A 25737-nucleotide genomic window follows, 5' to 3' on the forward strand; every position below is an offset into this window, starting at 1 on the left:
TCTCTCGTTTCCAAATGACCCTGCTCGGTGCCATTAAACTTCCAAGCCTCTGCCCACCTGGGACCACCTTGTCTAAGTCCGGGTTCTTTCATGATGTTTGCCTTTCTCCGTGAAGCAACTTTTCATGTCCTTTGCCAATTTTCAGTGAAATTGTTAAATCTTTTTATTGATCTGAAAGAGCTCTTTGGATAGCAAGAAGATTCATCCCTTGTCTTCTACATCAATAGTATTTCCCAAATGTGCTGATTTACTTTGTGATGGGTTATTTAAATCTATGTATTAGCTTTTGAGTGCTTTTTTTGCTTCTGCCTTACAAGACCTTCAAATTCTTCTGTAATGCAGTCAGGCAGTTTTTTCCTGTAAGTCGGTAGTTTTCAGCCCCTGGCTGTGTGGTGTCGTCCACGGGTGAGCCCACTGAGCAGCTGTGCAGAGGCTTCTGGACTTGGTGTCACGTTCAACCCCTCTGCAGTTCGAGGTTATGACACCCTTGCTGCTCTCCCAGGGAGGTTACTTCACATTTGCACCATTTCTAGAACTTCTTTTCTTTTATTTATTAAAAAAAATGTTTTTAACCTTTATTTATTTTTAAGAGACAGAGCATAAGCAGGAGAGGGACAGAGAGAGAGGGAGACACAGAATCGGAAGCAGGCTCTAGGCTCTGAGCTGTCAGCACGGAGCCCGATGTGGGGCTCGAACTCACAAATGGTGAGATCATGACCTGAGCCAAAGTCAGATGCTCAACCGACTGAGCCACCCAGGGGCCCCTAGAATTTCTTTTAAAGGGTATAGAAACTGCACTGTCTGCTTGGTGTTATTTTGTAGTATATTTTTATATTGTTAGGACTGTTCATTTATTGTTCTTTTGTGTTCTCTTTCTCATGATTTTATTTGTTTGCTCTTCTAGATAAGCTTTGTTACTTTTTTTTTATTAAAAAAATGTTTTTACCGTTTACTTATTTTTGAGAGAGAGAGAGACAGAATGTGAGCAGGGAAGGGGCAGAGAGAGAGAGAGGGAGACACAGACTCTGAAGCAGGCTGCAGGCTCTGAGCCGTCAGCACAGAGCCGGACCACGGGGCTTGAACCCACCAACCATGAGATCATGACCCTGAGCCGAAGTCCAGCGCTGAATCGACTGAGCCATCAGGCGGCCCCGCTTATTACAAATTTGTCAACTTCCATCTGTCTTTATAAAAAAAACCATTTCTCTGGGGAAGATGTCCAGAAACAAATAGATTCCTAGGTATGAAAGTCAGGAGAGAAATCTATACAGATGTGGTAACTACCAGGATAGAGCAGTGGTTCTCAGCTGGGGTGCCTTTGCTCTCCAAGGGGACATTTGCAAGATCTGGAGACGGACCTGGTTGTCACAGATGAGAAATACTGTGACATTTTCTGGCATCTAGCAGGGATGCTGTCAAACACCCTACAATGCATGGGAAAGAATCCCGTGCTTCCAAATGTCTGTGGACAAATGTCTGTCGATGGATCAACCCAGCGATGGAGAAACTAATTGAAAGGGTCAGGGTGGGTGAGAGGAAAGGCAGTGGGAGCGTCCAGCGCAGGCCAGTAGGAGCCCAGGAGTCACCAGTCGAGCAGTGAGGGCTGGAGAGAAGGACGGCCAGCTGCAGATGTCCTAGGCTTGTCAGGGAGCTTGGATTTTTGAAAGTCACAGGGAGAGTGACGTGGTTGGAACTGTGCCTTGGAAAAACTGCTCTGGCTGCTGAGGAGAAGGGACAGGGAGTAGCCATCTGTGCTGGGTCAGGGCAGAGAGAAGGGAGGGACCAGGGACACTTCTGGAGTTGGAGTGGGCAGGGCAGGGTGGTGCACTGGGCACAGGGGAGTAGGAAGGGTCTTTCGCAAGCGGTTCTGGCTACCTGTCACCCAGCATTGTGTCACAGCTGAGGACAGCAGTGAGGAGCACAGACCTTGTTCTCTTCCTCATGGGCTTCCATTGTAGTGAGGGAAACATGTCAAGAGTCACAAACAAATGCACAACTAAGAAGTCTGGACGCTGTGCTGGAGAAGCAGATGTTATGATGAGGACGTGGCTTCTGGCTGACAGCTGAAGTGTGTACTGGAAGTTGTCCGGGCACAGGGACAGCATATGGCGCCTGTGAGCACCTGTGGGCCGGTGGTGCTGGCCCTGAATGAGCAATGAGGCTGGAGAGGCTGGCGAGGGAGCGGCACCGCAAGAGGGCTCGGCAGGGTAGTGAGGCCGTTAAGGTCACAGTTTGAACAGGCCACCGTGGCTGCAAAGAGGGGACAGGACAGGGCCGCAGCACTCCTAGGACACAGACAGCACTGGTCCAACAAGTAGGAAGGTGGCCACACTGATGGAAAGAGATGGAAGGGGCCCAAATATCTTTATTGTTTAAGTTATTTACATTTCTTAAAAGTTTTTATTGAGGTAAAATTCACTAACAGAAAGTTCACCATTTTAACCATTTTAAAGTATACAATTCAATGGCTTTTAATAAATTCACAATGTTATGCAATCATCACCAATATGTAATTTCAGAAAATGTTCATCATTCCAAAAAGAAACCCCACACCTATTATCACTCCCTCCCCCTCGGCCCCTCCCCCAGCTGGCAGCCACTGATTGTACTTTCTCTGCAAATTTCCTTATTCTGGAAACATTTCATAACATAGAGCCCTATAATAGGTGGCTTCTTATGTCTGGCTTCTTTCAGTTAGCATGATGTTTTCGAGGTTCATTCAAGATGTAGATGAGATTACGTGCACAGGATTTTATTAGATTGTATTAGGTGACAGTGAGTAGATGTTATTATTACTAGAAATAAATTGGGAGGCAGCGGGGAAAGTGGGGAAAGGCTGGAGGAGCGTCAGACTTGCGCAGCTCTGACTTCCAGTGAAGAAGAGTGATAGAAGGCTGAGTGGGAGCGTCTTCTCTCACTGAGCGTCTGAAGCAGGCTCAGTCAAGCCACCCCAGAGTCCTCAACTCAAAGAAGTGTGGCCATGACACAAACAGTATGATCAATCTGGAGCTTTTTAACGGCTGAGCCCCTTGTGACTTGTGTTTCTTATAGTTTGAGGGCTCCCATTTTCACGGCAGCCATAATAATAATAATAATAATAATAATAATAATAATAATGTTTGGTGTTTCTTTTAAGAAAGGCTGAAAGTCAGTTAGCTAACCATCCATCTGAAGAACCGAATAGACCCAAAACAAAGGAGAGGAAAGGAAATATAAAGAGTAGATATTAATGAAATTGAAAACAGATTTTGAGACAATCAGTAAAGCCAAAAATTGATTCTTTGACAAGATTAATTAAAATGGCAAACCTCTGGCAAGATTGAGAGAGGGAGAGAAGAAAACACATAAGTAGGGACTTGAAAGCAAGCGCTGCCATAGATACAATGTGGATGAAAAAGATAATATTAACAACTTTGGGCCAGTATGCGACTAGAAAAATAGAACTGGGTCAAACTGACCCAAGAGGAGATGGAAAATCTGAACAGTCTTACAACCCTTAAGGATAGTGAACTAGTAATTAGACTTACAAAAGAAACATCAGGCCCAGCCAGTGAATTCCACTGAGCTTTCAAAGTACAAATTTTTTATAGTAATGCTCCCCAACTTAAAGGACAGCATGACCTTGACACCAAAGCCTGGTAGAAATGGGTTCAAGAGGTGAATACTCCAGGATGATGTCATTTAGAGACCAGCTTCAAAAACTCTAAACAAATTACTAGTTAACCGAAGCTCAGTAGTGCATAAAGACAACACAGTCATGACCAAGTGTGAGCTACACTAGGAACAGGAGGGTGGTTTCACTTCAGGAAATCAATTACTATAAGCTGCTGCCTTAACATCCAGGAGAAAAATCAGATGATCATGCTAATGCAGAAAAGGCATTTGATGGGACTCATCATGTATTCATGGTAAAAACTCCTAGAAATTAAGACTTGAGGAGGATTTCTTAATCTGACAAAGGGTACCTACTTTTTCTAAAGGACATAGCAAACATCATACTTCATGGTGAAAGGTTGAAAGTATTTTAAGATGAGGAACGAGACAGGGTGCCCACTGTCACGTTTCTGGACATCATTGTGCCAGCTGGCACAGAAGATAAGAAAAAGAAACACAAGATACAAGAATTGGAGAAGGAGAAATGAAACTTAGTATTTCAGTATTATCTACATAGAAAATGTAAAGAAATCTAACAATGAATTGTTAGAATTAATCAGAAAATTTAGCAATGTTGCTTATACAAAAGCAATATACACAGGGGACTGCATTTTTTAAAATAAGCAATAGGAAATTGGACTTTAAAAATGGAATCCTCTAATATAGCATGGAAAAGTTAAAGGATCTCAGAATAGAGCTCATATAATTGTGCTGGACCTAATTTATGGAGAAAGTGATAAAACTTTATTAAAATAAATTAAAGACCACTCAAATAGATGAAGAAACAGGTTTTGCTAATGCATTGATAGCCTCAGGCGTCTGGGTGGCTCAGTTAAGCGTCCGACTCCACCTCAGGTCATGATCTCATGGTTCTTGAGTTCAAGCCCCGAGTTGGGCTCTGTGTTGGCAGCTCGGAGCGTGGAGCCTGCTTCAGATTCCAAGTCTCCCTCTCTCTCTGCCCCTCCCCCACTTGCACGCTGTCTCTCTGTCAAAATAAGTAAACATTAAAAAAATTATAAAAAGAAAAGAAAGTCTCAATATCACAAGGATGTATATTTGCCCCAAACTGATCTTTGGGATTTTATGCAATTCCTGTCAAAAGCCCATTGTGTGTGAGTGCAACCTGAAAGTTGATTCTAAAAATTATATAGACAAATGAAAGAATAGCAAAAATTCTCCTAAAGGAGAAAACCAGGTAGGAATATATACCTTATTGTAGATCTTGAGTAACTGATACAGTGTGGTGCTAGCACATAGACAAATTGGTCATCCGAGCAGAACTGGGAGCCCAGAAACAGACCCCGGTGTACACACCGCTGGGGTATACGAACGAGCTGGCTCTGCAGCGGGGAGAGGACGCCTTACGCCACACAGAAACCTTAGCCTCATATGGTTTAAAATGCAAACAGCAAGACATACAAATTTTAGAAGAGAATATAGGAGGATGTACTCTTTTTTTTTTTTAATTTTTTTTTTAACGTTTATTTACTTTTGAGACAGAGAGAGACAGCATGAACAGGGAAGGATCAGAGAGAGAAGGAGACACAGAATCTGAAACAGGCTCCAGGCTCTGAGCAGTCAGCACAGAGCCCGACGCGGGGCTCGAACTCACGGACCGTGAGATCATGACCTGAGCCGAAGTCGGACACTTAACCGACTGAGCCACCCAGGCCCCCCTAGGAGGATGTACACTTAACATTCCAAAAGAATATCTTCACAAGAATAAAGTAAGGAAGAATTTCGTATGATTCAAAAATCACAAAATACAAAGGAAAAGTTGGGTAGATTTAGATATCTGTGTATCATGAGTGAGAGAAGGTTCTGCACCACTTTCACCTGGCAGCCCATACAAAAATGCACAAGAACTTCCACCAGTCAATAAGGAGAAAAAGGACCCTGCTGAGAGTGGGCGAAAACTTGAATGGGTGATTTGATTAAGGGGAGACATGCATGAGTAATAAATCTATGAGAAGCCACTCAACTGTATGAATAATCAAGGGAATGCAGATTAAAAGCCATTGGGAGATGTTTGAAATGCCTACCAGATGAAAAAATGTCCCGATAATAGCAGAGTGTTGGGGGGTTGCGCTCTGGGCACTAATTGTGTGGTACCCCATGAGGCGGAGATCTTGTCCAGTGGCCTACCAATCCCGCTCCTCAATTTAGGTCTCCTGGAACCTCTTGCCCACATACCGAGAGAACTATATTAGATGTTCGTTGGAGAATTTTTTTGGAAATAGCAGAAAACATAAACTAGAATGTCTACTTCGAAGTAGTGTGAACAAATATATTGTCATACTACAGACTAATACACATGATGACAAATGAGTCACAGCTGTGTGAAATGACGGGTGCATTGTGGCAACACAGTATGGAACGAGAATAAAGTTGCAGTCCTCTTTATTACAGTTCAACAGCGTGTAGGGCTGTACAAATATTGTACAGGGATACAAAGAAGAAGGAAAGAGAAGGGTGAGCATAAAAATCAGGACAGTGGTGGCTTCTGTGGGAAGTGGGAGTCCGCGCGGGGGTACACGGGGGCTTCAAAGATATCCTGGGTCTATTTCCTAAGCTGGTTGGTGGGTTATTCTTTAAACTTTATGCATGTTTTATAATTTGCATGTATTCTTTGATTTTAAAATGTAAGTAGCAATATGGGGATGATTAGGGAGGGTGCCAAGAGCAGGGGGTGGGCAAAGAGGGCATGTGGGCTGCTAATTCAGAAGGGGAGGCGGCACAGTATTTGAACACTGAGGGGATGCAGGTAAGTCTGAGGTGTGGGAGTCTTGGCTCCATGTAGCATTTACCTTTATTATTTAAAAAAATAAACATTGGGGCACCTGGTGGCTCAGTCAGCTGAGTGTCCAACTCTTGACTTTGGCTCAGGTCATGATCCCATGGTCGTGGGATCAAGCCTCGCATCAGGCTGTATGTTGAGTGTGGAGCCTGCTTAAGATTTTCTCTCTCCCTCTGCCCCTCTCCCTTGCTTGCATGCTGTCTCAAAAATAAAATAATAAAATATTTAAGAAATTAGGCATTAATTTATACAAAAACAAAAAAAATTTTCTTAGTTCTCTCTCCCCCAGTCCCCACATGAGAACCCAACATGCAGTGCCAAAGGTGGGATCTAGAAGGGGAGGCACATCTCACTTACATCAGCACCAAAACCAATAAAATACTTAGGAATAAGTTTAACCAAGGAGATCAAAGATCTGTACATCAAAAACTGCAAGACATTGATAAATTGAAGACGACACAAATGAATGCAAAGACATCCCCGCCCCATACTCTGTGTCCATAGGTCGAAAGAGTTAACACTGCAAAATGTCCATACTATCCAAAGCCATCTAAGAGCCCAAACAGATAAAGCAACCTTGAGAAAGAAGAAATTTGGAGGCATCAAACTTCCTGATTTCAAACTATATTACAAGGCTATACGAATCCAAATAGTATGGTACTTGCATAAAAACAGACAATAGAGGGGCACCTGGGTGGCTCAGTTGGTTAAGTGTGTGACCCTTGACCTTGGCTCAGGTCACGATATCATGATCCGTGGGTTCCAGCCCTGTGTCGGGCTCTGTGCTGAGACCTCAGAGCATGGAGCTTGCTTGGGATTCTCGGTCTCCCACTCTCTCTGCCCCTCCCCCACTCGTGCGCTCTGTCTCTGTCTCTTTCAAAATAAATAAATAAACTTAAAAAAAACCCAGACAATAGACCAATGAAACAAGAGCACAGAAATAAACCCACACATATACGGTCAACTAATATTTCACAAGGGAGCCAAGAATACTCGACGGAAAAAGGATAGTCTTTTCAATAAGTTGTGTTGGAAAAACTGGACATTCACATGCACAAAGATGAAATTGGACTCCTATCTTACACCACTCACAGAAGTGAACTCGAAATGGATTAAAAATTTAAATGTAAGACCTGATATCATAAAACTACTCCAAGAAAACATGGGTAAAGATCTCCTCGACGTTGGTCTTGGCAAAAATTTTTTAGATACGACCCCAAAAGCAGAAGCAACAAAAGCACAAATCCACAAGTGGGACATCAAAACCGAAAAGCTTCTGTGTGAGCAGCGCCCTGCTGGCTCAGTCGGTGGTGTGCAACTCTTGATCTTGGGGTTGTGGGTTCATGCCCACATGGGGTGTAGAGGTTACTTAAAAAATAAAATCTTTAATGAAATAAAAAGCTTTGCGCAGCAAAAGAAACCATCAATAAAATGAAAAGTCAGCTCACAAAGTGGGGCAAATATTTGGAGGCCACATACCTGATAAGGGGCCAATATCCAAAATATGTAGGAAACATGTACAATAGCCAACAAACAAAAAACCCCAAATAATCTAATTTTAAAATGGGCAAAGGACTTCCCAAAGATGACATACAAATAGCCAACCATTTCATGAAGAGCTGCTCGACATCACTCACCCTCAGAAAGATGCAGACTGGAAGCACAGTGAGGTATCACGACTATTAGGGTGGCCGTCATCAAAAAGACAAGAGCTGACAGGTGCCAGTGAGGATGTGGAGAAGGGGGAAGCCCTGTGCACCATTGGTGGGAATGTAAAATGGTGCAGCCGCTGTGGAGCACAGTGTGGCGGTTCCTCAAAAAATTCAAAATAGAATTACAATATGATCCAGCAATCCCACTTCTGGGTATTAGCCTAAAGGAAATGGAACTGGGATCTTGGAAAGATGTCTGCACCCTATGTTCACCGCAGCTTTATTCACACAGCCAGGACATGGAAACACCCTAAGTCTCTATGTACAGATAAATAATAAGATGTGAGACATACATACAATGAAATGTCATTGTGAGCAGAGTCATAAAAAAAGAAGGAAACCCTGCCATCCCTGACAACGTGGATGATCCTTGAGGGCACGGTGCTGAAGGAAGTAAGCCAGATGCAGAAAGACAAACTTTGTATGGTCTCACCGACTTGTGGAATCTCAAAGAGCTCAACTCCGAGAAACAGGGAGTGGAATGACGGCCGCCAAGGGCTGGGAAGTGGGCAACAGGAAGATGTTGGTCCAAAGGTATAAACTTCCAGCTGTCGCAGGCCTTCTTATTACAACAAAAGAAAAGGTAACTGTGGGAAGTGACGGATGTGTTAGCCAACCTGACTAGTAATCATTTTGCAAAATATACGTGTGTCAAATCATCACACCGAACACCTCAAACTTACACCATGTTCGCTGGCAGTGACATCTCAGTGAAGTTGGGGAAAAAGAAGGGGGTACCTGAGGAGGTGCTGGGCTTCCAGGTATGGTGGACGGAGGCGAGCAAGGCTCCTACCCTCCAAGAGTGGGCAGGGGGCCGAGTTTCAAGGACAGCGGAGCGTGACGTCAACACCGCTGCCAAGCATGGGGCAGGACGGACTTGGAGACCCCTGAGGACGTCCTGGGGGACTGCGGGTGATGCAGGTCTATCCAGTGTGTGGCCCTCTGCAGCTGCTAGACTCGTGAGGGTGCCCCTGGAGGTTCAAGGTGGGGCCTTTTGCCAGTGAGTAGGATGGAGGACGAAGGACCAGGGAGCCCCGCCAGGAAAGGAGGGCGTTGGGGGGTAGGAAGCACTGAGACCGGGTGCAGGGAAGGCCCGGGGGGGGGAAGAATAGTGTCATCAACAGGTAACGGGCTCCAGCCTCCTAGCCTAACGACGCTCCCCTCGGCACCCCACTCAGCCTCAGAGCTGCCTGCCCCACTACATTTCCCAGTGAATTCTCTCTTTTCGTTCCCCTGGAAGAGCTTTTTAACCCGCTCCTCCTTTCAACCTGCAACGCCCCTTCTCACTGTCTGTGGATTATCTTGTTTCTTAATTCAGTGAGAAAGGACAGCAATCAGAAGACAGCCCTCATCCTCCACCCAGTTAACCTGCCACCCCTCCTGTGCCTTCAGCCCCGTGGTCTGTCGTCCCTTCTGCTACAACCAAGGAACTCTCCCAGGTCCTGGGCCCTCTGGCCCGGAGGAGGCAACACGCCCTCCCTGCACCACCAATTGTTCTTTCTGTTGAGTAATTGTGCACATAAAGTCCGATGGCAACCCCTTCTTGAAAGAAACACACTGACTCCTTGAGTGCCACACCTCCTTTAGCTGTAGTGTTTCATGTCGTCTCTGTTCCCCTTCGTAGAACAGCTTGCTGCACAAGGTGTGTGGCCTGCTGTAGGCAGCTCCTCACGAGTCATCCTGTTTAATCCAGTCCACTCAGGTGTTTCTAACTCTTCTATGGAAACTGCTTTTATCAAGGTAACAGGTGCCTCTGTCTTGCTGACGATTGGATGTTGTCCTTCACCTCTCTGGATTGCTCAGCAGAATTTGCCAGATGACTATAAGCCCTCTCTTGACACACGCTCGTCCCAAGGCCCTGGAAACTCTACTCTCCCGAACCTTCTCGCCCTGAATTCTCTGACTGCTTCTTCTCAGGCTCCTTTTCATCTACTTGATTCTGAGTTCCCTCCCCTCCCCCAGGGCTCTTTTCTCTCTGCGTATGCTTATTCCCTCAGAGATGACTTCTGATTCAGGCAGTGGTCTGGCAGGATGGCCCCCTCTAGAGGACTGGCTACTGTGACTTGTGCAGGGTCTAGCAAAACCTCGAGAATAACCGGTGTCGGCATTGTTCCCAGGCCTGCAGCAACGAGGGGCAGTGGCCACCGGAAGGGGATGGCAGGAGCTGGGACCCGCAGGTGAGGCTTATGGCCGACCCCGGGTCAGCCAGCAGGAGGGAGCTGGAGGAATACAAGCCTTGACCTCGCCCCCACCAGCCAAGTACCACCGGGAGTGGGAGGTTGAGGGAGAGAGCTGGTGTGGTCTACACAGCCAGCACATGGCACAGAGCCGACTGGGGCAGGACAGAGACAACAGGAGGGACAGACATGAAGTATTAACATGGCTTCCAGATTTGTGTCTCCAGCTGTGACCTGCCGTGTGAACATTCCTTGCAATATCCACTCACCATCTCCACTTTTGTGTGAGATACAAAATTCTTTCTTAATCTCCACTCCCCATCTCCCTGTTTTGGTAATGAGTACCAGTCAACATCACTTAGGGCAGCACTAAGAGCCCCCGTCCTTTTCCTCCAACACATCAGCCACTGAGTCAGCTGCACGACACAGCGGCTGTGCACGAGGCCTCTCACCCAGGCCACACCATCTCTCCTCTGGACTGCGGTCAAAAACCCCTAATGGCCTCCCAGTTTCGTTCAGTGACGGGACTATTGGCAACCTCCCTAGGTAATCTTCCCTTCTGCCTCACAGCTAAGTGAAGCTTGTTTATGTCTCAGGCCACTATGTGCCCACCTTAGTGGGAAATGTCAGTCCTGGTCCTCTTTGCCACACGTTCACTTCCCCACCCTCTTCATACATGGTTCACATCTGCCCAATAGAGTTTATTTTTTTTTAAATGTTTATTTATTCTGAGAGACAGAGTGCATGAGAAGGGGAGGGGCAGAGAGAGAAGAGAGAGAATTCCAAGCAGTCTCCATGCTCAGTGCAGAGCCTGATGTGGGGCTCGAGCCCACGAACCATGAGATCATGACCTGAGCCGAAACCAAGAGTTGGATGCTTAACCGACTGAGCCACCCAGGCACCCCTCTGATATTAAAAAAAAAAAATTAATGTGTGTTTATTTTTGAGACAGAGAGAGAGAGCATGAACAGGGGAGGGGCAGAGAGAGAGGGAGACACAGAATCTAAAGCAGACTCCAGGCTCCGAGCTGTCAGCACAGAGCCTGACACGGGGCTCGAACTCACAGACTGTGAGATCATGACCTGAGCCGAAGTCGGATGCTTAACTGAGCTACCCAGGCACCCCAATTTTTTAAAAAAAGTTTATTTATTTATTTTGAGAGAGAGAGAGAGAGAGAGACAGAAAACAAGTGGGGGAGGGGCAGAGAGAGAGAGAGAGAGAGAGAGAGAGAGAGAGAGACCCAAGCAGGCTCTGTTCTGTTAGCCCAGAGCCACCACGGGGCTTGATCTCATGAACTGTGCTGAAATCAATAGTCAGATGGTTAACTGACTGAGCCACCCAGGCAACCCTGCCCAATAGAACTTAAAGAGAAATTTGTTGGGGAGCTGCTGAGAAACCTTTCCTTTGTTATAAAAGGGTATGTTTTTGTTTTTGAGAGAGAGAGAGAAAGAAAGAGTGAGTGGGGGAAAGGGACAGAGGAAGAAGGATAGAGAATCTCAAGCTCCACACTCAGCACAGTACCTGGCATGGGGCTTGATCCCACGACCCTGGGATCATGACCTGAGGCGAAATCAAGAGTTGGACACTCAACTGACTGAGTCACCCAGTCCCTCCTATATGCTTATTTTTTAAAAATGGATGTCCTTTTTACACATTTCTCTTTCTTCATTTGAGATGGTGATATAAAGATGGGATGCTTTGTGCTACAGCAGCCACCTTGGGCCATGAGGTTTGAGAAGTATGAAGACAAAAACCGTACACTGTGACCATGGGAGGGAGGAAGGATGGAAAGAGTTTGTGTTCCTGAAATGGGATACTTTATGCCTTTTTATTCGGTGAGGCTAAAACTGTACTGTGTAAACCACAGCTGGGACTTGAGTTGCTAACTTCTGAATGCATCCTGGGCAAAACACACCCCAAACCCTGCAGCCTATTCTGTACTCAACAGACAGAGGGATTCTTTCAGAACAGGAGTCACGATGGTGTCTCTCCTCAGAACTCTTCTCTGATGTCCCATCACACTTGGAACAGAAGCTGGAGCCCATATCTCCATCAGCACAGCTCCAAGATTGCCACCCTGGGCCTCTGTGCTCTGTCCTCACCTCACTTGGCACATCTCACTTCTCTACGACATTCAGGTCCATGCGAGGATGATTTCCTGACAGGTCAACCCTGACTCGATGGTAGAAAAGCCTCTTCCACTGTCACTTGCCATCTTGTTTCCTTGTTCAGTTCTCATGAACTGAACACTGCCCCCGGGTGCTGCATGTGCATGAACTGGTGAAGGGGACAGTGTCCAACATTTGCTTTATCCCCTCTGTCACTCACCAGGAGTGAGGCTTCTTAGCCGAATGAACCAATTGTGTGTGAATGCAGTAGAGCAGTGTCTGGCACAAAGTAAGCGTTTGCCACTCCTTGGGTAAGAATGTCCGCTCCAGGAAGGCAGAGCTGAGATTCCAGCGCCTGGCGTCTAGCAGGTGTGTTTCGGAGCCGCTGATGGATGGATGCGTGGAGGGCACACAGCAGGCTCTCTTCAGTTTTTATTGAGTGGACGGTGGAACAAAGGATCTCTGAACTGAGATTTCGGAACTGATTCAATTCGTGTTGACAGGAAGGCCTGGGATATGCTTGAGGGCTGGGGGGGGGGGGGCGGGGGGGGGCAGGACGGAGTTGTGCATCCTGAAAACCCGAGACCAGGGAGTTGAAAGCATATCTATTAGGATATCAGAGACTCTGAAAGGGGTGGCAGGGGAGGGCCCGGGAGCCAGCGTCTTCTTGGAGGAGGCCGGTGGTCCGCCGCGAGGGGAGTGAGGTGCGGAAAGAAACGTGGGGAGCCAGGGGCCTGACCCCTCCGCACTTTGGGCTGGAGCTCCTCAAGGCTGCTGACGCCTCCTGCTCCTGGGGGAGAAGGCGGGGGGGGGGGGGGGGGGTGGGCCGCTAGGGCCGCTCAGCTCGGCCGTCCATCGAGGACGCCCAGCCCCGCCCGGGCCCCGGCCCCAGCTGCTCGCTTCAGCATCTGGCCAGCGCCCGGCCCCGCGCGAGGCGGCACGCGCACTCGGCGCACGATCCCCGCGCCCGCCCCCGCCCTGGGCTCGTCCCGGAGACCCGGGGGCCGAGGCGCAGCCCAGAAGGCTGGCTGCCCCGACCGGCCGCGGGGGACAGGGCGGGGGCGGCCAGCTGGGGGCGGGGCGGGCGGCATCCGGGCGGGCGGGGCGAGCGCGGATTGGCCGGGCGCCGCCACGTGACCGGCCCCTTATAGGGCGTGGTGCGGGCGGCGGAGTCGGGTGCGGCGGCGGCGGCGGCGGCGGCGGCGGCGGCGGCGGCGGCTGGGCCGGGCTAGGTCCGGTGCGGGTCCGGCGGCTCCGCGGCTGCTCCGCTCTGAGCACCTGGCTGGCGCGCCCCGCGCCCTCCCTGCCGGGGCCGCCGGGCCGGGGGATGCGCGCGGCGCCCGGGAGCCATGGTCCGCTTCGGGGACGAGCTGGGCAGCCGCTATGGGGGCGCCGGTGGGGAGCGGGCTCGGGGCGGCGGGGCCGGCGGGGCGGGCGGCCCGGGCCCCGGGGGGCTGCAGCCGGGCCAGCGGGTCCTCTACAAGCAGTCGATCGCGCAGCGCGCGCGGACTATGGCGCTCTACAACCCCATCCCGGTCAAGCAGAACTGCTTCACCGTCAACCGCTCGCTCTTCGTCTTCAGCGAGGACAACGTCGTCCGCAAATACGCCAAGCGCATCACCGAGTGGCCATATCCTGCCGGGGGGCCGGGCCGCTCAGGGGCCGGGGGACCGTCCGAGGTCGCGGGGACAGGGGCCGGGCGCGGCGTCCGGTGTCCGCGCTCCGGCGCGTCGGGGAGGAGGCAGCCCGGGCGGGGGGGCCGGGGCTGGGGCGGGTCGCGTGCGGCGCCCAGTGGCCATCTTTCCCGGGGTCGGGAGGAGGGTGCGACCTGGGGAGAGGCGGCGAGGAGGGGGCGGGGCGGGGCTCCGGGGGCCTTCGCGCGCCGCGTGTGCGTGTGTGTTTGAGGATGTACGCGCGCGCGCGCGCGCGTGTGGTCGTGGTGGTGGCGGCCGCGGGAGCGGGACGGACGCTGGGCGGAGCCCCCTGTCCCTGGACTCGTCCCTTCGCTCCCTTGGTCTGGGTGCAGAGCGCGCGGCCAGCCTGGAGGGCACACGAGGGCGAATCCGTGTCTGTGTAGGTGTGAGCACCCGTGTGGACGCGAGCCCGGGCGCGTGCCTGGCTGCAGGTGCTTGCGTGTGTGTGCGGGCATAGCATAGCATGAACCCGGCGTTGCGCGTGCGTGCGTTCGGGACTCGGTACATGTATGTTCGAGTGCCTGTGTAGGCACATGTGGCTACGTGTATCTGTAGGTGAGAGTGTGCGCCTGCGCAGGATCCTTCCTCAGCCTCGCGCTAGGGGCGCGCAGTCCCCTCCCCTCGGGTCGAGGACGCCCGGTGGAGCGGGGCTGGGGCGCTGTCCGCGGTGCTGACGGCCGTCTGGACGTGCCGAGGGGCTGGCTGCCGAGACTGCAGAGGCTCCGCCTCCTGTCGGCCCCCCCGCCCCCCACCCCCATCCCCAACCCCCCCATCCCGCCGAGGATGAGGGCAGAGAGGGAAGGGTGGGCTTCTGACCGGTTATTCTCAGGCCCTCTGGAGGTGGCCTCGCTGTGGTTGCTGCACTGCTGCGCGCTGTGGGCCTCGGCTTCCCCGCCTCCCCTCCCCCTTGGCACCTCCTGGCCAGTCCTTAACCCACGCACTCCATTTGAATACATGATCTTGGCCACCATCATCGCCAACTGTATTGTGCTGGCACTGGAGCAGCACCTGCCTGACGGGGACAAGACACCCATGTCTGAGCGGCTGGTGAGTGCGGCGGGGCCGAGGGCAGGGCTGCGGGTGGCGGTGGCTCATCCGATTCCAGGACCCTTTAGGATCTGTGGCTGAGTTTAGCTTCCTTGGACAGGGACATCCGGGCAGCTCTCCTCTCCTTTTGGTGGAGGAAAAGGTGAGAACCCAGGCAGCTAACACCTCCCTCAGGGTCTGGGGGACTGGGGTATCCGGCTCAGCCCACGGTGGGAAGGAAGGCCTGAGAGAGGCCACGTTAGCTAACAGCTACTTTGCCCTGTGCCACTAGCCACCCCACACCCTAAAAGGGTTGTCCAGTTCTACAACCTTAAGCCTTGATCTAAGAAACTTAGTGTAACCTGGGGTAGGGGAGTGGCATTCACAGTGGTCCAGGGTCAGGAATGTCAGGCTCTATGAGCACCCTCACGATGGGTAGGCTGTGGTAGGCCCTGTGGTACGGTCCTGGGTCTAGGGGCTGTCCTCCTTTCCCTCAGAGTTGTCTTTCCTGGCTCTGCTTGGAATACCTTCTCCATGGGGCCACCCCTACCCAGGGGAAGCCCTCCTTCCCAAGCTTTCTTCCCAAACATCCTAAATCGTTTTCACCCACTCCTGCCAAGAGCCGCACAGGTCCCTGTGGTGTCCCCTGTTGGAGCACATGAGAGTCAGGATGCCAGGGCAGGGTCTCTGGAGGGGCTGGGGCAGAGGAAGGGTGATATTTGGAGCAGCGAGTCCCATTTCAAAGGTGTGGCTTGTCCCCTAGCCCCTAGTCTTTCCTGCTGCCCTGATCCCTTTGCCTGGGCTTGGTGTGGGCTCCCAGGCCTGAGAGACTGAGCCTCAGAACAGAGAGAAGGAAAGAGCAGGTACAGGGGTCTGGAGAGGGAACCTGGGGCCTGGCTGAAGAGCTGCCCCAGCAGTCTCTCCTGGGGTTACTGGGCATCAAGAGGAGAATCCCTCTTTCTTTGTAGCCTGGCAAGTGATTGATCGTCTCTGTGGCTTCTTTCTATGACGTCAGTGGAGATAGACAGGAGGTGATACAGGGCCTGTTCAGTGCTTAGTGTGGGCCCTGAACCCCCACTGCCACCATCACAGGCCCAGGGGTGGGGAAGGGGAGACAGAGTAAGGCTGACCTGGGGGTGCTCACAGTGTTGCAAGGCACCAAAAGAAGGCAAGGAAGTGGAGAGCCAGTGGGTGGGAGGTTTTCTGGAGTAGTCATTTCTGCAGGCGCTCAGAAGGCCGGGGGGTTTTGGTTGTGAGAGAGGAGGGGTGTGAAGGACAGCACAGTCATGCCACCAGGCAAGAGTGGGTGTGGTCCCTGTGGGGGAGTCTTGCGCCACCAGGAACCAGACAGGGTCACTTGCCTCCTGTGGCCCCCTTGTGCACGCTGGTGTTGTGTGTGCTTGTGCTGAGTGTGTGTTCTGGGGGCTAGAGCAGAGGGTGAAAGTGAGAGCAGAGAGCCTCTGCCAGGCCACAGGGCGTGGCCATATCTCCAGGGAAGTCTGGCAGGGGTAGGGCCAGAGGGAGGCAGGCCAGGAGATGGTGGGGGGCAGGGGGCAGGGAGACCAGCGCACAGTAGTTGGGCTCACGCTTGTCCCTGCTGGGTGACAGGCTTGAGTGGGCCAGCTGGGCATCCAGGCAAGTCTGAGCTCCTGCCTCCCAAATGAGGGAAGATTTGCTTTGTGGTGAGGGGGGTTGGGCTATCGGGAGAACAAACAGAATGTGCCTAGAGGCCTTGGGAGCCCTTGCTGACCCTAGTCTTGTGTGTAGATACAGGTCTTCGGGCCGTTAGGACAGACAGAAGGCTGGAACACGGATTGGGGCCTGGAGAGGAGAGGCTGTGGCGGCTTCAGGGTTCAGACCTGGAGGCTTGTGCTGATGCTGGTGGACCTGTAGGGGGCCGGGTGACAAAGGGTCAGCCTCTTCACTGTCTGCCAGCCTGGAGTGGGGTGGGGCCTTCACAGCTCTCTGTCTCTGGGGTTCTGCTTCTCGGCCACCCGTCAACCTCCTGAGCGGCCTTTGGCCAGAACCGCTAGCTTGCAGTCCCACCTCACCCCTTCTGAGCTCGCCCTGAAGAGAAGGATCTGTCGTGGGCCCTGTCCCATCTCCCAGCTTGGGCCTGCTCTTTTGTCTGCCTGGAAGCTCTCTGTGAAGACGTGTTTGTTGGAGCCAGTGTCTTCCCTGGGGCTGATGGTCAACAGCCCCTTCGTTTGGGGGAGAGAGGACCCTCCAACTAAAGTAGACCCAAAACTTTCAGAGGATGATTTCGGTCATGAGTCAGCATCTGGGTACCAAGATGGGAGAGCTGGGCGGTGATGGGCACAGGGCTGACGGGGCCCCTGGGGGAGGTAGCTCCTGCCAGGCACAGCCGGAGAGGCCCCGGCTGAGGGTATTCCCGGTCATATGGGGAGGACTCTTGAGGACCAGACTTCCTGTGTGTGGCGGGGGGAGACACGGGCTGCTGGCCCTCAGTGGGAACTGACAGCAGCCACAGGGAGCCAGTCTGGCGCTCTCCTCCCCTGCAGCCCCAAAATGGCCAGTCCCCAGGCCCTGCAACCCTGGCCCCTTTCTGGCAGGGCAGAGCCGCTTTCTATAGGGCAGTTCCTCCTCTGGCTCCCTAAGGGCAGGCCCTTCCCACCACTCCTTCATCTGCTTTTTTATAACAGCAGCCCTGGCGTACAGGTGTCCTTGGTCTGCACTCAGGCCGTTTCCCATGCTGACCTTCCCAGTGCACCCCCGTGGTCCAGTTCCCTGGGGCTCACCTGCACCAAGGCTCTCTATGCCACCATCCCCAAGTGAGCGATGCCCCTGGTCACTTACGACACCATCTGTGCATGTCTCCATGTGACGTCCTCCTCCCCGAGCCCTGTACAGCTTGCTTCCCACCTTGCTCGGCACCAGACAGACCTGGCCCCAGTTGATGCTCGTGGCTGAGTGATAAGATGCGGTGACAACATTCTTTTGCTCACACTGTTCCCTCCACCTGGAATTCCTTTCCTCGCTGCCCCGCTGTCTGCCTTACTCTCCAGAGGCTCCCTGGGGTCTGGGCTGTATTTGCCCCCACCAAGATTTGCATTTGTGTGTTATGATTATTATCCAGAAGATGTGTGTTGAATGAATAAGTGGGTCCTGGGCTGCACCCCAGGAATTGGGGCATTATCCAGGCAACTTCTGAAGTGATTGGAGCCCAGGATCACACCGATCACCTCTGGGTTTGAATATGGCTTGGTTTCCAACAAGCTGTGAGTCTCCAACAAGCTGTCATGTCTGGGCCCGTTTCCTTTAGAGTCAGGATGATAATACCTTTAGTGCATGGGGTGTGGGATGGATTGCAGAAAAGGCCCACAAGTGCTGTCAACATTGCTTCTCCTGCTGCAGGGCTTCGAGGTGTGAGAGACCCCAGGACCCCCCCCCCCACCGCCCTGTTGTGGCTGGGGTGCCACTGACTATGGGGGCAGGGCCACGTTTCCTGTGAAGTCTGTAGGTGGTGAGGCTGAGTGGAGGGGGGGTGGGGTCAGAGCTGGGACAGTGTCCCTGCCTGCTGCCTCGACCTGCCCAACTTGGGGGTGGTGGCAACCCTTTCTCTGCCTCTTCGCAGGATGACACGGAGCCCTACTTCATTGGCATCTTCTGCTTTGAGGCGGGGATCAAGATCATAGCCCTGGGCTTCGTCTTCCACAAGGGCTCCTACTTGCGGAACGGCTGGAACGTCATGGACTTTGTGGTGGTTCTCACAGGGTAGGTGGCCAGGACCTGGAGTGTCCCCTTGCTTGGGGCTAGGGGTGAGCCAGCAGTGTCCACACCAAGCTGTTGTGAGTGCTGGTGGCCGTGTGAGGAAATGCCTGATGGTGTGGGATGGGGCTGTTACCCGTGAGCGGCCGTCTTTGCTGAAGGACCTACGTACAGCGTTCTATCCTCAGGTGGAGCGCTCTTACAGACCACAGGCATGGGGCCACTGGCTCTGTGGCTGGGTCCCCATGGGGGAGGGGCTTCCCAGGGCAGAGGGAGGGCTCTGGGCAGTTTCCTGACTGAAGAGCTGCCTGGAAGTGTGTTCTCAGAGCTCTGGCGCTGTGCTTGGACGAGCACGTGAACGTTGTGTGTTTCCACGGTTTCTGGCTCCAGGAAGGTGCTTAATCAGTGTGTCCTGCCCACCACTGTCCTCCTCAAATGGGCCCTGGTAATTGACAATTTGTGATTCGAAGTTGATTTGGGGGTGGGCTGGGGTGGGTTGCAGGCAGAGCACCCTGCTCGTCGTCACTGAGCCCCTCACCTTTGGAGGCTAGGTCTTTCGGTCTTTCCGACTGCCTGACAGTAGGGCCCTTGCCCTGCTTCTCTGGCCAGCGGGCTGAAGGCTGGAGCTAGGCTGCTCTGGGAGTGGGGTGGGTGAGAGCTTAGGGAATTTGCTCCACAGGACCTGTTTGCATAGCCCAGGCCCCAGAGGCCCCGCCCCAGGCCAGGGACTGCAGTCTCTTCTTCCCTGGGGCCTTGTGGTCCCAGAGAGGCTCAGAGCCCCAATCAGAGAGGAGGAGGGAGGCCCTACTGTTGCCCAGAACACTCCTTCCCAAGGAAGGGTGATTGTGGCCAAGGCCTCCACCCTGCCCAGCGACCCCTAACCTGCCTTGGTGCAGGTGACCACCTGTGCAGAGGTGGTTTAGGCTGAAGGCAGAGGAGGGAGGAGGTGACCACGGAAGCCCCAGATCTGGGGCTCAAGCCTCCACGGGCTCCCTGTGTGTGAGAAGACATGAACTTGGCTAAATAGCCTCTGGGTGACCAAGCAAGACTCTCGGTCCCACTGATGATGCTGGTGGGGGTGCTGGTGGTGAGCGTGGCCCTCAGAGGGCGGGGCGCTCCCCGTGGTCCACCGGGCACTGGGCAGGGTGTCTGGGAGCATCACTGGCTGTTTACATTGCTCCCTCCCTCTAGACGTGAGCCCCTGAAGACAAGAACGGTGTCTTATTTTTCAGGGTGTCCCCAGAGCCTAGCTTGGGGCGGGCCCCCAGGAGAGGTCAGAGAGTGTCTGCTGAATTAATGGGTTACTGAAGTGACAGTGCTCTGTGCTCGGCCTGCGGGAGCCCGCTGGGTGGCAGGACCCTGCCTCCCAGTCTGCTGTCCATGGTGCTGAGTGTCTGGGTTTCTAGGAACAAGGCAGGGAGGCAGAGGAACCTCCATCTACTCCTTGGCAGGACCCGTGGTCTTCTGATAAGCTCGTCCTGGTTCCAGGTCCAGGGAGCCATTCCCTCAGTGAGGGCTGGGAGAGACTTCTCAAGGGGAGGTCACAAGACAGAGGAGGATGGACTCACCTTCCTGAGAGCCCTAGTGAGAGGGTCCCAAGGGTCCTGAGACCTTAATTCTGGCCCCTGGCCTTGGAGACCCCTACTTTGTCCATCTCTTCTTTCTGTTTCTGTTTCCTCATCTCTCACTCTCTCATCTTTCCCGTGTACTTCTCTCCTCCGTCTCACACCCCACCCCCCAACCCTGGTTTCTCTGTGTCTCTGTCTCTCTTTTCTTCCTTCCCTTACTTTCGTGGTCCTCGTCTCTGCATTTCTGGCCTTCTCTGACTTCTTTGTCTTCTCTGTCACTATTTCTTTCACTCTTGATGCCTTTGTTTCTCTGTGTCTTTTCGCTTTTTCTCTCTCATTCTTCCTTCTTTTCTTTCTGTTTTTGGCCTTGTTCTGGGTCGCAGAGTCTCTGCTCTCTGTGTCTGTAGGAGGAGGGCCAGGAGTTGGCACTAGTAGTTTCCAGGCTCCCTCTCTCTGCACATCATTGCCAGAGGTGTCTCAGGTGGGGACGGTGACCTGTGTCCCCTAGGGGCTCACGTGTGGGCCCAGAGTCATGCAGGGAACCCGCTCAGGTGCTCCTGCTTGTGGCTCATGGGGGCTTGTGAGCCTGGGTGTGTGTGCATGTGGGTATGTGGTAGAAGGAGGTCCCAGGTCATTTCGGTGTGAGTGCTAACCAGTGGGGAAGCCAGGGAGGTGCTCTAACCGAGCCCCTCCTGAGCTGAGGTCCCTGTGGATAGCCATGGGAGGGGCATTACTTCTCATTACTTTGTTGTTTTTAATTAGGGTTTACTTAATTGGGGCTCAGAGGGCTGGAGGCCCCTGGTGGGGAGGGGAAGGGCTCTGGCTGGGGAGGCCACGTTGCTTGGTGAAGCCTGACTTGTCCCTAGAGGCCTGCTGGGGTCCCTTCTGCTTCTGAGGCTGGTGTGCAGGTCATAGGAGGAGACTTGAGTGGAATGGGGTCCCCACCCATGCCTCAGGGAAGCCCCTTATCCCCAAGCCTAGGTCTACCCCTGGCATTAGGGAGCATAGCACCTAGTCCTAGCTCCACGGGAATGTGCTGAGGGGCTGTCCTGCCCACAGGCCCTCCGTATGCCCCTCGTCCGTGCCTCTGCCACTTGAGCTGACATCTTCTGACACTTTCTCTGCTAATCATCATTGGTTAATTGCTCATTTATTGAAACTTTGCTGAGCCTCTGCCAGGTGCTGAGGACACAGGAGTGAACAAGACTGCTGATCCCCTGCCCTGTGGCCAAGATGCTGGGGGACACCGTATCCCCAGCCCTCCTCTGTTTCTTCTTGGTGTACATAGATTTCCTAGAACATTCACACTTCATTACGTGTGATGTTTAGTGTGCCCCCCACCACTCCTGCCCCTCGATATATGCTTGGCAAGGGCACGTCTTGACCTGTGTTCTTCATGGCTACATCACAGTGCCTGGGGGGAGGTATGCCATGAAGGTCACTCCGTAAATGGAAAGGCCGTGCTTCAATTTCCCGCACCGGAAGGGAGTTAGGAGTGCGGAGTGTGGGCTGGGAGGCTGCTGCTCCATGTAGGATGCGTAGAGAGGCCCTCAGTGAGACGGTGAGTTTGGAAGGGCATGAGGGGTGAGCCATCTACATATTTGGGGAGGCGGTGGCTGGGGGTGTCAGTGCAGGACACAGGTGTATCGATGGTCTTTAGAGTCCAAGAATAGTTAGGATCCCTGGGGAAGATGCCCATGACTGAGCCCAGGGACCAGAGTTTGTAGATTGGGACTGGCCAGTGAGGTGGGTGGAGAACCCAAAGAGGAAAGTGGATGGTGTTTCAGGAAGGAAGAGCTCTTCCTAAATAGAAGCAAGAGGAGGGAATGGAGGAGGGGTTCATGGTAAGCACCTGTGGGCAGCTCTTCTTTTCAGAATTTTGCAGCAAAGCAAGGCAGAGAAGTGGGGCAGTGGCAGGAGGGAGGTGAAGGGGCAGGAGAGAGACTACAGCCTGTGTGGTAGTCCAGGAAGCAGGGATGAGCAGATGACATAGGCAGCGTGTCCTGGAGAGATGTTCTGGATGGATGAGGGAAAGTGGAATCCAGAATGCTGGGAGTCCCCGTCTGTTGATCTCAGCGGGAAATGGCGGAGGGGCTGAGAGTGCACTTGGGCTGGCAGGTGAGGAAGCAGGGCGGTGGAGAAGCCCTCAGACTGTTGTGTTTCCAGTGAACTAGGAAGCAAGCACATGAGCTGAGATGTGGTGTGGGAAGGGTTAGAGGCTGATGCACAAGGGCAGGGGATGAGATGGGGAGGGCAAGGGAGGTGGGGGCAGAGAGATGGGGAGTCAGGAGAGAGAATGAATGGAAGGAAGAAAGGGAGGGAGGAAGGATGGGAGGGAGGGAGGAGGGGAGGGAGGGAGGGAGGAAGGGAGGGAAGGAGGGAGGAAGGAAGGAAGAGGAGGGAAAGGGGGAGGGAAGGAAGGAAGGGGGGAAGGAAGGAAGGGAGGAGGGAAGGAAGGAAGGGAGGGAGGGAGGAAGGAAGGGAGAAAGGGAGGGAGGGAGGGAGGAAGAGAAGGAAGGAAGAAAGGAAGGAAAAGGAAGGAGGGAGGAAGGAGAGGAAGGGAGGGGAGGAAGGAAGGAAGGAAGGAAGGAAGGAAGGAAGGAAGGAAGGAAGGAAGGAAGGGAGGGAGGAAAGGGAGGGAGGAAAGGGAGGGAGGAGGGAGGGAGGAAGGAAGGAGGGAAGGAAGGGTTCCTCTGCCACATCCAGTCTCTCACCTCTTCCTTCGCCTCCCTCTCTGTTCACCTTCCCTCCTTTACTCAGTGACTGTCTGGCCGTCCATGCCCTCATTCACTTGGAAGGTATTTGTCAAATGCTCTAGTTGCTGAGGCCACGGTGGTGAGCATGGAGGCTGCCTTCTGCTGGGGGCGATAGTGAACAAACAACACGTGCCATGCAGGGTAGTGAAGCGCAGCAAGGAGCAGAAGGCCAGGGTGGGTTGAGGGTGACGTTTGTCCTTTCGTTGGGGGTCAGGAAGGGCCCTGGGAAGCACCTCAAGCAGGGGAGCAGGCAGGGGGGGAGGTGGGTCTCGGTGAGCCTGGGAGGGGAGCAGAGGGTGAAGATGTGGCAGGCTGTGGGGGCTGCTGGAGGGCTGTGAGTGCAAGAGCTGGGACCCGGTGCAGGGCTGACCAAGGGGACGGTAACCCAGGTGGATGTGATGGGGCCTTGGACTGGGGTGCAGCTGGAAGAAACACTGGTCTGGTAGATTGCCCACAGGAAACCGTCTGGCACCTCCTTAGTGGGGCAGCCACGCCCCCAGCTCACCTGTAGCTGACCCCACGTGTCTGACCTCCTGATGCTGTCCCCGTGTCCCTGCCTCCACCCTCACAATCCCTCTTGGAAGTCCCCGCCCCACCCTTTGGTCCCTGAGGGATTGATTCCAGCTGGCAGTCAGGGCAGGGGCCCGAGCAGGGTCCCCTCAGACCCCGGGCATGTCTTCCTGCTGGCAGAGCCCAGCGTCCCCTAACCCTGAGAGTCCCTGCTCCTGTCATGGCCTCAGCCTGGTGCTTTCCTTCCTGGTCCTGGGGGACACGAGCAGAGACACGTGTCCTAGCTCAGGCAGGTGGCTCCTCCAGGGGACGTTTCCAACCACAGCTTCTCATTTTACTTCAGATTAAACTGGGATTTCTTTCCAGGACATGTAATTAGAGCTCAGGGGCCTCTCTCCCCAGACTGGGCCTCCTGTGGGAAGCAGAGAGGGCAAGCGGGCTGCATTGCTCCGGGAGGAAGTCTGGTCCTGGCTCAGCCCTTGACCACTAGGAGGCCTGCTGCTTCCTGTCCAGCTGGGACATAGACAGGCCGGCCTCCTGGCGCCGTGGAGGCCTGGCTGAGAGAGGGGGTGATGGTGCAGGAGAGTGCACCTCTGGAGTGGCTTCTGGGGAGGCCAAGCCCAGAGGACGTCTGCCCTGGACGAGGCGGGTCCAGTAGGTATGGGCCGAGGTGAGCAGTGACCGTGTGTCCAAGTGTGGAGACCAGGGGGCTGGGCCTCACTGTGGCTGACAAGTGATTTCATACCCGAATATGAGGTGACCCTGTGTCTAAGTTTGAGATGACAAAAGCCACCGTGTCTGAGTGCCTAGCAACACTGGATTTGGATGTGGGCTGCACCCGGTGTGCGTCTGAGCTGTGAGCACTGGAACAGTCGTGTTCGGCCACCGTATAGGTGCCATAGGCTCCATATAGGGTCTCTCTCCATCCTATCTATGACTGTGATGCCACTGATGGGGTCTCTATTGGTCAGATCAGGGGTTTGCTGCGGGGGGTCTGTTTGCCTGGTCAGATTAAGGGCTTGCCAGGTGGGGGTGGGGGTCTCTATGCCAGGTCAGATTGGGGGTTTGCTGGGCGGGACAGGTGTCTGTGTGGCTGGTCAGGTCAGAGGTTTGCTGGGTTGGTGCTGGGTCTGGTCAGGTCAGGGGTTTGCTGGACTTTCTGTCCTGGTCCTGACTTGAGGCTGGACATGGCCTCCTCAGCATTTAGCTGGGACCAAGGGGTGGGGGGCTGAGTTCTAACAAGTAGCCCCGGGAGCAGCAGAGGGAGGTTCTCAGGACCATTATTTGGGGTATGAAGTTTCAGTCCTTCCAGGTAGCATCCATGGGGCATGATTGATGACTCGGAACAGGTCTGGCCAGGGGTCTGCAGGCCCTCCTGGTGCTGTGGTGTCATTGAGAAGTCCACTCCCAGAGTGGGCTGGGAGCGGATGGGGTGGGGGTGCCCTGTGCCCAGCCCCCAGGTGCCTCCCTCCTGATAGTGGCCTCCTCCTGGGTCTGCTGGGCCCTGGGTCCAGGCCTAGAGCCCCGTGGTGGATTATATAACTTGAGGGAGGTGGGTAGGGTGGAATCCCGGCCTCCCTCAGTAGCACACGCCCCCGGGCTGGGTATTTATAGAGGACCAGCTCACTTACTCTGCTTGCTGTCTCTTGGTGTCTCCTCTATCCTATTCCCCCTCCCCCTTCTTCCTCTGTTTCAGGGTTCTTTATACTCTCCTGGGCTGGAGCTCGGAGAGCATAAAGAGACAGGCCCCTCCTCGGCATGGCCTGCAGACCCCCCAACCCTCCCTCCTTGTGTCCGAGGGCTGAGGAAGAGCCCTCTCGTCTCCAGCCCCAGGGGCCTGGTGATCCTGGGTAGGGCAGGGCATCCGGACTTCCCAGCCTCCTGGAGCTGAGCTGTGCTGTGGGCAGCTGACCCTGGGATTCAGGCTCTGGCGCTAGGGTGTCCTGAAGGTTGTCTCAAGCTAGGCATTCTTGTGTGGGGTGGAACCTCAAGTCAATGTGCAGATG

General features: G+C 53.6%; 1 protein-coding gene across 10 annotated transcripts in view; it reads left to right on the plus strand.

Annotated features, from left to right (window-relative positions):
- The first annotated feature begins 13730 nt into the window (after positions 1 to 13730).
- Positions 13731 to 25737, plus strand: part of CACNA1B (calcium voltage-gated channel subunit alpha1 B) — a 192692-nt gene continuing 180685 nt past the window's right edge. For 4 of the 10 annotated variants that reach the window (XM_086684663.1, XM_086684670.1, XM_086684668.1 and 1 more), the window contains exons 1-3: positions 13731 to 14077; positions 15083 to 15189; positions 18764 to 18903. In XM_086684663.1, the coding sequence (XP_086540789.1) occupies positions 13798 to 14077; positions 15083 to 15189; positions 18764 to 18903 (527 nt within the window). In that variant the 5' untranslated portion in view covers positions 13731 to 13797. The remainder of the gene's footprint in view (positions 14078 to 15082; positions 15190 to 18763; positions 18904 to 25737) is intronic. The other 6 variants (XM_086684662.1, XM_086684664.1, XM_086684665.1 and 3 more) reach the window with 2 other exon arrangements.

The sequence above is a fragment of the Puma concolor genome, chromosome D4 (genome assembly GCF_028749965.1).
Source record: "Puma concolor isolate L17-30 chromosome D4, mPumCon1.1.hap2, whole genome shotgun sequence".
In the NCBI taxonomy this organism is placed as follows: Eukaryota; Metazoa; Chordata; class Mammalia; order Carnivora; family Felidae; genus Puma; species Puma concolor.